At 50.4% G+C, this 13,112-nt stretch overlaps 1 protein-coding gene across 6 annotated transcripts in view; it reads left to right on the top strand.

Annotated features, from left to right (window-relative positions):
• Positions 1-5,927: 5,927 nt before the first annotated feature.
• The window catches only part of Scyl1 (SCY1-like 1 (S. cerevisiae)), a 12,998-nt gene continuing 5,813 nt past the window's right edge, over positions 5,928-13,112 (top strand). For 4 of the 6 annotated variants that reach the window (NR_155264.1, NM_001361921.1, NM_001361922.1 and 1 more), the window contains exons 1-8: positions 5,928-6,127; positions 6,484-6,624; positions 6,795-7,144; positions 7,536-7,626; positions 7,723-7,878; positions 11,031-11,189; positions 11,930-12,037; positions 12,565-12,678. Coding sequence is in view for 4 of the 6 variants with exons in the window: in NM_001361921.1 (NP_001348850.1) it covers positions 6,017-6,127; positions 6,484-6,624; positions 6,795-7,144; positions 7,536-7,626; positions 7,723-7,878; positions 11,031-11,189; positions 11,930-12,037; positions 12,565-12,678 (1,230 nt within the window). In the remaining 2 variants the exon portion in view is untranslated. The remainder of the gene's footprint in view (positions 6,128-6,483; positions 6,625-6,794; positions 7,145-7,535; positions 7,627-7,722; positions 7,879-11,030; positions 11,190-11,929; positions 12,038-12,564; positions 12,679-13,112) is intronic. The other 2 variants (XM_030251145.1, XR_388273.3) reach the window with 2 other exon arrangements.

The raw sequence follows: 13,112 nt of genomic DNA, 5'->3' as shown, positions 1-13,112 counted from the left end.
TATTATTTATTTATTATATGTAAGTACACTGTAGCTGTCCTCAGATACTCCAGAAGAGGGAGTCAGATCTCGTTACAGATGGTTGTGAGCCACCATGTGGTTGCTGGGATTTGAACTCCAGACCTTTGGAAGGGCAGTCGGGTGCTGGGTGCTCTTACCCACTGAGCCATCTCACCAGCCCCGACCTAGACTTCCTAATCCTTGTCTCCACACCCAGCCCCCTACCCAGGCTTATCTCTGTGCATAGTTTACAGACTGTTCTCAGGACTGTCCCATATGCATTTGAAAAGGATATTTTCCAATGTTGATTATTTTGTTTGTTTTTTTCTTTTTCTTTTTAAAAAATTTTTGTTTTTGTTTTTTGTTTTGTTTTGTTTTTTCGAGACAGGGTTTCTCTGTGCATTCCTGGCTGTCCTGGAACTCACTTTGTAGACCAGGCTGGCCTCAAACTCAGAAATCTGCCTGCCTCTGCCTCTCAAGTGCTGGGATTAAAGGCATGCGTCACCACTGCTTAGCTTTAATATTTTCTAAATGTATATGAGCACACTGTAACTATCTTCTTACATAACAGAAAAGGGAATCTTATCTCATTACAGATGGTTGTGAGCCACCATGTGGGTGCTGGGAATTGAACTCAGGACCTCTAATGCTCTTAACCGCTGAGCCATCTCTCCAGCCCCTTTTGTTTGTTTGTTTGATTGATTTTTAAAGATTTATTTATTTATTATATGTAAGTACACTGTAGCTGTCTTCAGACACACCAGAAGAGGGCATCAGATCTCATTATGGATGGTTGTGAGCCACCATGTGGTTGCTGGGATTTGAACTCAGGACCTTTGGAAGAGCAGTCAGTCTCTTAACTGCTGAGCCATCTCTCCAGCCCCTTGTTTTGTTTTTTAAGACAGAGATTTTTCAGCCAGGCAGTGGTGACGCATGCCTTTAATCCCAGCACTTGGGAGGCAGAGGCAGGTGGATTTCTGAGTTCGAGGCCAGCCTGGTCTACAGAGTGAGTTCCAGGACAGCCAGAGCTACACAGAGAAACCCTGTCTCAAAAAAACAAAAAACAACCCCCCCCCCAAAAAAAAGGACAGAGATTTTTCTGTGTAGCCCTGGCTGTCCTGGAACTGGTCTCGAACTCAGAGATTTACACCTGCCTCTGCTTCCCAAGTGCTGGCACCAAAGGTGTGCACCACCATTGCCTGGAATTTATATCTTTTACTTTTAAAGACCTCCATAGACCAGGGATGTGGTTCTGATGGTAGAGGATTCATGCGAAGACCTGGATTTAATCCCTAACATGAAATAAACCAGGCTTGGTGGTGCATGCCTGTAACCCTAGCAGGTGATTACTTGGGTAACAGGGCCAGAAGACTGGCTGGGCGAGACAGCTCAGGGGGAGTGGGGGGCAGAGGTATTTGATGCCAACTCTGATCAGCTTAATTTGACTCCTAGAACTCACATATGAAACAAGAGAGCCCACTCCTGCAAGTTGTCTCCTGATCTCTATAGACATTCTGTGAGACACATGAACTCACACATGCACACACATGCACACGTGCACATGCTCAGGATAAAGACATGAATATAATAAAAATGTCAGAAGCAGTTCAATGTCATCCCAGGTATGTGTTATGTTTGAGGTCAATGTCATCCTTGAGGTCAATGTCATCCTTGAGGTCAATGTCATCCTTGAGGTCAATGTCATCCTTGAGGTCAATGTCATCCTTGAGGTCAATGTCATCCCAGGTATGTGTTATGCTTGAGGTCAGCTTGAGGTTCTTGAGACTGCCTCAAAAACAAGCTTTTCTTTCATCGCATAATAAAATGTTGTATCAGTCAGGGTTCTCTAGAGCACAGAACTGATGGGTCGTCTCTGTATAGTAAGGGGATTTGTTGATGACTTAGAGTCTGCAGTCAAACTCCCAACATTGGTCAGCAGCAGCTGTGAATGGAAGCCCAAGGATCTAGCAGTTGCTCAGTCCCACAAGACAAGCAGGCAAAGGAGAGAGAGTCTTCCTTCTCCCAACATCCTTATGTAGGTCTCCAGCAGAAGTCTCCCAGATTAAAAGTGTGTGCCACCACGCCTTTAAATCCCAGATGACCTTGAACTCGGAGATCTCCTTGCTTCAATCTTCTAGAATTCATAGCCGCTATGCCTCAAGATCTCCATACCAAGATCCAGGTCAGAAACTTCTATCTCCCAGCTTCCAGATTAGGATCATTGGTGAGCCTTCCAATTCTGGACTGTAGTTCATTCCAGATATAGTCAAGTTGAAAACCAGGAATAACCACTACCAATGTTAAGTTTGGCCATCAGAGGGCCATGAGAGACATTTCTAGAAGAAATGGCTTAGTTCCTGGCTTTGCCATGTTCCTCTTGCTAGCTCATCTCAGTGATCATGGCATCTTCCAGTTCCAAGCTCCTGCAGGATACTGTGGCCAGTACCCATGCTCACCTTGGGGACATGGAGGGCTTCTAGACATATGTCCCGCCTTAAGGTTATGGTTGCTGTGATGAAACACCATGACCAGAAGCAACCTGAGGGGCAGGGTTTGTTTAGTCCATGGATGAAAGCCAAGGCAGGAGCTCAAGCCAGGTGGGAACCTGGAGGCAGAGCTGACACAGAGGCCATGGAGGATGCTGCTTACTGGCTTGCTCCTCATGCTTTGCTCAGCCTGCTTTCTTATAGAACCAGGACCATCACCTAGGGGCATCCACATGGGCTGGGCTGGCCCCTTCTCCATCAATCTTTGATTAAGAAAATGAACTATGTCTCCTCCTTCAGCTGCTAATTAAGAAAGATGCTTTACAGGCCTACTTACAGCCTTTTCTTTTGACAGGGTTTCTCTGTGTAGCCCTGGCTGTCCTGGAACTCACTTTGTAGACCAGGCTGGCCTTGAACTCAGAAATCCATCTGCCTCTGCCTCCCAAGTGCTGGGATTAAAGGTGTGCGCCACCACTGCCCAGCCAGCCTTTTCTTTTAAAAACTATTTATTTTTATGTGCACTGATGTTTTGCCTCCATGTATGTCTGTGTGAGGGTACCAGGCTGTCTGGAACTGGAGCTACAGAGAGTTGTGAGTTGCTATGTGGATGCTAGGAGTTGAGCTTGGGTCCTCTTAAGCCCTGAGTCATCTCTTCAGCTCCTATAGACTTTCCTTTTTTCTTTAAGACTTATTTATTTTTCGTATGTGAGTACACTGTCACTCTCTTCAAACATGCCAAAAGAGGGCATTGGATCCCATTACAGATGACTGTAACCATGTGGTTGCTGGGAATTGAACTTAGGATCTCTGGAAGAGCAGTCAGTGCTCTCAACCACTGAGCCATCTCTCTAGCCCAGACTTTTCCTATGGAAGTATGTATTAGTCAGGGTTTTACTGCTGTGAACAGACACCATGACCAAGGCAAGTCTTATAAAAAAACAACATTTAATTGGGGCAGGCTTACAGGTTCAGAGGTTCAGTCCATTATCATCAAGGTGGGAGCATGGCAGTATCCAGGCAGGCATGGCACAGGAGGAGCTGAGATTTCTATGTCTTCATCCAAAGGCTGCTAGTGGAAGACTGACTTCCAAGCAACTAGGGTGAGGATCTTATACCCACACCCACAATGACACACCCATTCCAACCAGGTCACACCTATTCCAACAAGGCCACACCTTCAGATGGTGCCACTCCCTGGTCCAAGGATATACAAACCATCATTTTCTACTCCCTGGTCCCCATAGACTTGTTCAAAAACATGAGTCTATGGGGGCCATACTTAAACATAGCATAATGCAAAATGCATTTAGTCCAACTTTCAAAGTCCTCATAGTCTATAGCAGTTGCAACAATGTTAAAAGTCCAAAGTTCAAGGTTTCTTCAGAGATTCATTCAATTTAATTAACTGTAATCCCCAAAGCAAGGCAGGAAACCAGCTGGGCAAATTCCAAACTCTGCATCTCCATGGCTGATGTCAAAGCCGTCTTCAGATCTCCACTCCTTTCTCATCTTTGTTGACTGCAACAAACTGCTTTCTCCTGGGCTGGTTCCACTCCCTGTTAGCAGCTTTCCTCAGCATGTATCCCATGGCTCTGGCATCTTTAACATCTTTGAGTCTCCAAGGCAATTTCAATGTTACAGCTTCTTGTTTCAGTGTCTGGGATTCCACTTGATCTTTTGGACTCCTCCTAAGGGCTGGCATCACTTTTCCAGCTCTGCCCTCTGTAGCATTCTAAGCTCAGGTTGATCCACTCCACTATGGCTGCTGTTCTTGGTAATCATCCCATGGTACTGACATCTCCAATACACTGGGGTGTTCCACTCCAACTAGGCTTACCAATAGCCTCAGGCAAACTTTTCAGACAAGGGCAAAAAGTAGCCACATTCTTCACCAAAATACCACAAAACCAGTCTTAATGCCACATTCTGAAAATCTTCTCCTTTGAAATCTCTTGGGCCAGGTCAACACAGTTCAAATCACTCCCAGCAACAAAATCTTTCATATTCCTACTAGGATGACCCATTAAGCCTCATTTAAAGCATTCTACTGCTTTCCAAATCCAAAGTCCCAAAATCCACATTCTTTCAAATAAAAGCATGGTCAGGCCTATCACAGCAATACCCCACTTCTGGTACCAACTTCTGTATTAGTCAGGGTTTTACTGCTGTGAACAGACACCATGACCAAGACAAGTCTTATAAAAAACAACATTTAATTGGGGCTGGCTTACAGGTTCAGAGGTTCAGTCCATTATCATCAAGGTGGGAGCATGGTAGTATCCAGGCAGGCATGGCGCAGGAGGAGCTGAGATTTCTATGTCTTCATCCAAAGGCTGCTAGTGGAAGACTGACTTCCAAGCAACTAGGGTGAGGATCTTATACCCACACCTACAATGACACACCCATTAGGTCACACCTCCAGATTGTGCCACTCCCTGGTCCAAGGATATACAAACCATCACAGAGGTATTTTCTTAATAGGAGTACACTGGGCCAACCATATACAAACTATCACAGGGTATTGGCGCTCCTAAAACTGGAGTTATAGGAGGTTGTGGGCCAACAGAGGGTGCTGAGAGACATTCTGGAAGAAAAGGTTTATTCCTGGCTTTGCCATGTTCCAACTGCCAGCTCAGCTCAGTGACTCAAACATCATTCCCAGCTTCAAGCTCCTGCAGGACTCTGGCCAGCACCCATGTCCACTTTGGACATACTTCTCTAACAACAGTTTCCCAGACCTCTCAGGACATTTGTGTCACCCCTTGCCTATCTCCACCTCAACCCCACTCTCAAGGTCTCAAGTACCTTTATTGTAGTAACTAAATTCCTCGCTGAACCCCAAATCTGCCCATTGCCTGTTGAAGGAGCGTTTGGCTTAAGAGATAACCATTGGAGTTTGGAGAGACCAGGGGTTAAGAGCACTGACTGCTTTTCCAGAGGTCCTGTGTTCAATTCCCAGCAACCACATGGCAGCTCACAACCATCTGTAATGGAATCCGATGCCCTCTTCTGTTGTGTCTGAAGCCAGCTACAGTGTAGTCATATACATAAAATAAATATATCTTAAAAAATGAGAGCAATAACCATTCTCCTCACTACTATTACTTTCCAATCATACTGCCTGCCACTAGTAGCCTTTCTTTTCTATCTCCCCATCTCTTTCCACCCCTGCCCCCCCAGGTTTAGATAGGCCCTATTGTCACGCTCACTTCCTGAACCCCTCCCCTCTTCATTCTACAACGGTTGCACTCACTACTCTCTATCACACTCAATTTTTCTATCTATACAAGGCCACAAGTTGGGAGCATTCAGATGACCATCTTGGCTCACCCTTCCGGTCACGCTCCGCCCTGCCCAGGGAGGTCTGCCTTCAGTCCAGCCTCACTCCCGCAAGGCCCCACCCTAAAGCTCCGCCCCAACTCAAACCCCGCCCATAGACCAGACTGGCTCCGCCCTCGCCCCGCCCCGCCCCGGCTCGGGCGGCCGGAGGACCCGGAGTGGAGGCTCCCGAGCCCGTGGCGGCGGCGACGATGTGGTTCTTTGCCCGGGACCCGGTCCGGGACTTCCCGTTCGAGCTGAGCCCTGAGCCCCCCGAAGGCGGGCCGCCCGGGCCCTGGATCCTGCACCGAGGCCGCAAAAAGGTGAGATACTGCGCTGCTCCGAAGGCCGCGGCCGACCTCGGCCTTTCCTACTATGTATGCCGGCTTCGCTGTGTCGCGCCGGGCCTGACGTGGCGGCGACCGAGAATCCCGGCAACGGGCTGGGGAGCGGGGCGAGCAGTGACGACGTGGCGGGCGGAAGGACCGAGGGACGGACAAGCAAACCGGACGGGGGTCACGTGGGCCTGGCTAGCTCCTTCAGGGCTGTCCTAGGGCGAGACTGGCTGGAGTCCCTTCCCTTCTGTTTTGGAGATGGGCTCGGAGCTGCTGTAGCCCAGGCAGGTTGGAGAGATCACCCGGCCCGTGCCTCTCAGGTTGCTCTGTCTGTCCTCCACCAGGCCACAGGCAGCGCAGTGTCCATCTTCGTGTATGATGTGAAACCGGGAGCTGAAGAGCAGACCCAGGTGGCCAAAGCTGCCTTCAAACGCCTCAAAACTCTCCGACACCCCAACATCCTGGCCTATATCGATGGGTTGGAGGTACCTGTCGCCCGATCTACCCATCTTACTCTCCTCAGGCCCTCACTTTGTACCCAAGTGCTTCAGTAGCTTCAGATTTGGTATCTTCTCCACTGCCTCTTTCCCTGTCACGCCCCTCATCTTCCCTTCCTCTTCTGGCACCGTGCCCTGATACCCCTTTTCTTACTCAGACAGAAAAGTGCCTCCACATCGTGACAGAGGCTGTGACCCCCCTGGGAACATACCTCAAGGCACGAGCAGAAGCAGGTGGCCTGAAGGAGCAGGAGCTGTCATGGGGGTTACACCAGATCGTGAAAGCCCTCAGCTTCCTGGTCAACGACTGCAACCTCATCCACAATAATGTCTGCATGGCCGCTGTGTTTGTGGACAGGGCTGGCGAGTGGAAACTTGGGGGTCTGGACTACATGTACTCGGCACAGGGCAACGGCGGGGGACCACCCAGCAAGGGGATCCCGGAGCTCGAGCAGTATGATCCCCCGGAGCTGGCTGACAGCAGTAGCAGAGCAGTCAGAGAGAAGTGGTGGGTGCCCGAGGTCACCGTACCTTGATCTGCCCGCACTGAGGCTCCTGGACTCTGGCGACCCCTAGACCCGCTGGGAAACCCCTTCCCTTGCTGCCTGCCTGGCAGGGGAAGCAGGATCTCAGGAGGAGGTGGTTGGCTAAGAGGGACAGAGTTTGGGTGTTCGGTGCTTCTGGATTTGAAAGCTGTGTGTTGGAGGCAGGTGTCTGTCCTTCTCTGAGCTTTGGTGTCTTTGTTAAATGGGGCTAATGAAACAAACTCCTTGGGGCGGAGGGCTCAGTTCAGGGACGCAGCCAGGGTCTGGGATGCAGCGGGTGCTTGGGACCTAAAGCAGGTTGGAGGCAGCACTAGCATATTCTAGGGAGCCCTGAACAGCTCTGGGTTACTGCAGGTCAGCAGACATGTGGCGCTTGGGCTGCCTCATCTGGGAAGTTTTCAATGGGTCTCTACCTCGGGCAGCTGCCCTGCGCAACCCTGGGAAGGTAAGTGCCCAGCCTCTGCCTGCCTCCTCTGTCCTAGGCCCTTCTTTCTTGCCACCCACCACTACTCTTTCCTTGACACGGAATCTTCTCTTACAGATCCCCAAATCCCTGGTGACCCATTACTGTGAACTGGTGGGAGCTAACCCAAAAGTACGTCCCAACCCGGCCCGCTTCCTGCAGAACTGCCGGGCACCCGGTGGCTTCATGAGCAACCGCTTTGTTGAGACCAACCTCTTCCTGGAGGAGATTCAGGTGAGCCCCCGTCCACGCTGGGATTCCTTGTCAGGACCTCTCACCTATGTTTTGGCGTCTCACATTTGGATTGTGTGGAGACAAGCATGTAGCTCACTGGCTTACTCCGGTTTGCTTTTTTATATAACTTAGGACCACCTGCCCAAGAGTGGTACTGCTCACAGTGGACTGGATCCTCCCACATCCATCACTAATCATAAAAATGTCCCCAACAGATTTGGCTGTAGGCAATCTGATAGAGACATTTTCTCAGTTGAGACCCTATCTTCCTAGGTGTAGAACTAACCAGCACAGTGGGGAATTGGCTTTCGGATGCCTGAGAGTTGTCAGGTGTTCTGATCTTCAATGTAAGATGGCATAGTATTTGCATATAATTTATATCCTTACATAATTGTGTGTGTGTGTGTGTGTGGTATATATGCATGTGTGAGGATGTGGACTTGCCTATGTGCAAATGTGCAGAGGCCAGAGGAGGGAATCAGGTATCCTGCTCTGTCCCTTGCTGCCTGACCCCCAGTACTTAGGGTTTCACTCAGGCTGGAGGCAGTAATTTCCAGTGATCCTTCTGTCTCCATCTCCATAGCCCTGGGGTTACAGGTGTGTTGAGTTATGCCCAGCTTTTTACATGGGTGCTGGGGATTTGAACTCAGTTCCTCCTTTTTGTACAGCAAGTACTTTTACCCACTGAGCCATTACCCCACCCCCTCCTGTATTCTTTAAGTTATTGGTAGCTAACTTACTAGCACCTTAGGTAGTACACGTCCTGTGTAAATAGTTACTATATCATGATATTTGGGCAAACTATGGCAGGAAAAGGCAGGCTGTACATATGTAGTACCGGCAATGCTTTCTTTCCTGATAATTTTGCTGTCTGGTTGTTGAATCCACACGTTGTGGGGGCGGGTAGTGCGGGCTGCTGTATACAGGTGAGCACACGGCAGGTGTTTGATGACTCCCCTGTCACTCAGCAATGACCTACCAGTCACTTCATACTTGCATTGCTGCTCTGTTCCTCATGGGTGCCACACAGAGTGCTGGGGAGGAAGGAGAGTCAGATCTGCCCTCGAGGACCCAGCACAGAGCAAACAAACAGGTCCCCACCTTTGTGAGCTCTCATTACAGGAGAGAGACAGGAAATATTTCTGAGCAAACCTGTGCTCCCTGGGTTAGTGCTGGGAGGAAAATGTCTGAGGGTCCCTTAGAGAATTGTGCCGGGACCTGAAAGACTCAAGATAGGAGCCATCTGGAAGGTGACTCGGGAAAGATGGTCCCCGGGGACAGAAGAGCACCTCTTGAATCTCAGCGTCCGTGTCAGTGCAAGGGAGTCAACAGCATCCAGCAGCTCTTAGTGACATAGTGACAAAGGGCTGCGGCTCTGCTCTGACCTAGCTGATGGAGGGGACACAGAATCAGGAGCTGGGCAGGACGTGGCAGACCTCAGAGGAGCAGGGTGCATTGTTGGGGTGAATCAGGAAGGCCAGTATCTTATCTTATCTTTTCTTTTCTTTTTTTCTTTTTTTCTCTTCTCTTCTCTTCTTTTTTCTTCTTTCCTTTTTCTTTTCTGTTTTTTTGGTTTTTTTTGAAGCAGGGTATCACTCTGTAGCCCTGGCTATCCTGAGACCCACTATGTAGACCAGGCTGGCCTTGAACTCGAAGAGATTCTCCTGCCTTTGTCTCCCTGAGTATTGGGATTAAAGACATTATTCACCATGCCTGGTAGCAAAGTTTTATATCTTGAAGCAGCAGCTGGGATTCCCAATATCTCCTGGCCAGTGTGGCAGTGTGGGGGTACTGGTTGTTGTTGTTATGTGGAGTTCTCTTCACATGACTGACTCTGCCAGGCTGCCTGTCCCCTGAAAATGTGCCCCATAGAAAATGGGCAGATTCTGGCTAATCTCCAGGAGAATGTGGGAGTGAAGAGAGCCCTCTGTGACTCTCTGGAAGGGTGGCTTGGCTGTGATTCGCTCTCTTTGAACCTTGTCACCTCCCTGCCTCCTTGCTTCCCACATTGGACTACATAGCTCCAAGCCTCCTTGGCATTTTGCACCTCAGCCAGGGTCACTGCTTCTGGGCCAGGCTGTTCCTGAGGGTGGCAGTAAAACGGGACACGGGGCTTTGGGTAATGACTACCCAGATAGTTGATTTTCTTCTTCCCGTGGCAAGGCCTCACTATGCATCCCAGGATGGCCTTGAGTCCTCCATCCTGCCTTGGTCTCCCCAGTGCTTGGAAGGCACGTGCCACCATGTGCCACCGTGACCAGCCGTGGGACCTTTAACTCTCCTTGTCTTCCTTTGTAATGGGCAAGTGACAGCATTGTCCTGCAAAGTCACAGAGGGGTGCTGGTTACTTCTTAGCCGTCTTTACCAAGCTCCCTTTCTGTCTGTGTTTCAGCTTGCCTGTATGTGCTTTCCTACCTTGTAACAGTGCGGAGAGGGCTATTTAAGATACTATGAGTGGATGCTTTAGTTTTCAGTCTGTGCTCAGGGAGTTTGTGTTGTGGGTATTATAGCCTCAGGGTGGTAGTATTAGAAAGACTAATGACTGTCAAGCCTGGTTTGGCCCAGGTCTGGTAGAAGACCATGTGCCTATTTCCTGACTTTTTCTATGGCTCTCCAGAAACTGCACCCTGTGTATCAACCAGGCCAGGGCAAGGAGCCAAGTAAGATCCTTCACTTCGAGCTTCAGTTTCCTCGTGTGGGTTCTTGTGAACAGCAAAGGACACGCAGATGAAGGGGTTTGCTCTCTAGTGGTTGATTACCTTATAGGTTAAGTGACAGGGATACAGCAAAAACAGTCACTAGAAGACTCTAGCTCTATAGCCCAGGCTGGCCTTGATCTTGTGTTGCCTAGGCTGGCCTCCAGCTCTCGGTCTTCCTGCCTTCGCCTCCTTAGTGCTGGCCATGGTGTGGGTGGTCAGACCTGGCTCGCTGGCAGCTTTTATGAGCATTTTCTGGTTGAACGCTCAGAGCGGTGGTAGAGCTGTTATGCCAATTTACACTGAAGAGTCTGCCCATGATCACCCCGAGGTGGAGAGCTAGGCTCCATAGCATTGTTCCTCCTCCTTCAGGCTGGGGTGGCCTCTGCCCTCATCCAACTGGAGTGTACGTGATCTGGCTGGTTTTCGCCCTGAACCCTGTCTATGCTCCCCCAGATCAAAGAGCCAGCTGAGAAGCAGAAGTTCTTCCAAGAGCTGAGCAAGAGTCTAGACTCATTTCCCGAAGATTTCTGTCGACACAAGGTGCTGCCCCAGCTACTGACTGCCTTTGAGTTTGGCAATGCTGGGGCCGTGGTCCTCACACCTCTCTTCAAGGTAAATGGCGCCAGGAGCTGTGAGATTCAGGGACCTGGGTGGATACAGCCTTGGGTAAGACATGTACTCAGGGTAGACTCAAACCCAGTGTCCTCATGACTTAGCAAGCAGGGGCTACCTGGGGGACTTCTTAGCCTAGGGAAGGACAGTCCCTGTGCCTCAATTCTTTTGCTTATAGACCCTTGCTTCAGAGCCTTTCTTCCATTTCTTCAAGCCTTATAGGTCTGACCCCTGCACCCTGGTTTCCTGGGCCCAGGAATCTGCTCGCACTCCAACCACCCCCTCTTCACACTCAGCTCTCTGACTTCCAGCCGCTTGATCTTCCCCTCAGCCTCCAACTCCAGCCAGCCAGTGCTTACATAGGCGCCGCCCCATCCCAGGGGACTCTTTACCCCTGAAGGGACTTGCTGGAAGAGTCTAAAACGTAGCTATCAAATTGGAACTGTTTAATTGGAACCCTCAGAAATTGTAGGCAGACTTCTGTGTGCATGTGTGGTACAGGTGCCACTTTATAGGGAGGGGCACTGAGTTCTCCGCTGCCTCCTGAGACGGAGGAAGGTTAACGTGAAAGTCGCCTGTGGGGGAGTGGGTCAAGGTCCTGCTGAGGAAATGCTTTCTCCACCATCCACCCATTCCTTCCCTGGGAAGCCAGCAGTGAGCCCAAGCAAGTTGAGGGGACCCCTGTGAAGCTGCCCTAGCCCTGTGGGTGTGGCCAAGCTCTCTTCCTGCTCCTTCCTCAGGTGGGAAAATCCCTCCGTGCTGAAGAGTACCAGGAGAAGATCATCCCCGTGGTAGTTAAGATGTTCTCATCCACCGACCGGGCCATGCGCATCCGCCTCCTCCAGCAGGTGGGCACCTCGGCCAGTCTGCCCAGGGCCTCCTCCCCCCAGCCTTAGGCAGGTGGCCAGAGCCTGTGCTTTGGCTACCTAGGGACCCTAGAAACCTCCACCGTGGCCACCACACAGGTGAGGCCAGGAAAGCTCTCAGGAGGTAGAGCTGGTGGTCCTAGGGCTCCTTGTAGCCTTGGGATTCCCAGACTCCATCACTTAGGTCCTTTAGAGAAGGACACAAGTTTTCTGTCAGTCCCAAGACAGCTGGAGCTGCAGATTGTTGTTGGCTTCTAGGTTAGAGGGTCCTTATGAGCCAGAAAGAATTAGTGACTCCCAGGTACCAGGAACCAATTCCTGTCCAACTGTCAAATGCGCTTCCCTCCTGAGGACACGCACAAACACGCACGCGCGCGCGCGCGCGCACACACACACACACACACACACACACACACACACACACACACACACACAAGCTGGGCTTCCTCAGGAGGAAACTTGGTGGCCAGGGGCGCAGCTGTCTTCTCATGCTCTCCCCTGGGCCACAGATGGAGCAGTTCATCCAATACCTTGATGAGCCAACAGTCAACACGCAGATTTTCCCCCACGTCACACATGGCTTCCTGGACACCAACCCCGCCATCCGCGAGCAGACGGTCAAGGTGAGTGTCGTCAGGCCTGGAATGGCTGGCCCTTGTCTCCCAAGACAGGGAAGTGGTTCTCTCTGGAACACAAGCCTTGGTTTAAGCCTAAAGGTATGAGAGGGTTCATACGTGTGCATGCTGCCAATCCAATCCCTGGGTGCAGCCCTGAAAGTGGGAGGATTTGGGGGACAGCCTACAGAACTTTCTGCAGACACTAAGCAGCTCCCAGGGCCTGCCTGACCCCATGCTAGGACACAGCTCACACTGGCAGCTAGTTCCTCTGTCTGTGAGTGGGACAAAAGATGGGCCTAGCAGACCCATTTGTATTTCATCAAAAAGTGAAAGGGGCATATGGAAAGGAGAGTTTGGAACTTTAAATATGGGACTACCTATCTGCCTAGCACCCAGGAGACACAGGCAGAATAGCTGTGAGCTGTAGGCTAGCCTGGTCT

The sequence above is a fragment of the Mus musculus genome, chromosome 19 (genome assembly GCF_000001635.26).
Source record: "Mus musculus strain C57BL/6J chromosome 19, GRCm38.p6 C57BL/6J".
In the NCBI taxonomy this organism is placed as follows: domain Eukaryota; kingdom Metazoa; phylum Chordata; class Mammalia; order Rodentia; family Muridae; genus Mus; species Mus musculus.
The sequence above is the reverse complement of the archived record's forward strand: the minus strand, read 5'-3'. Positions and strand labels throughout refer to the sequence as shown.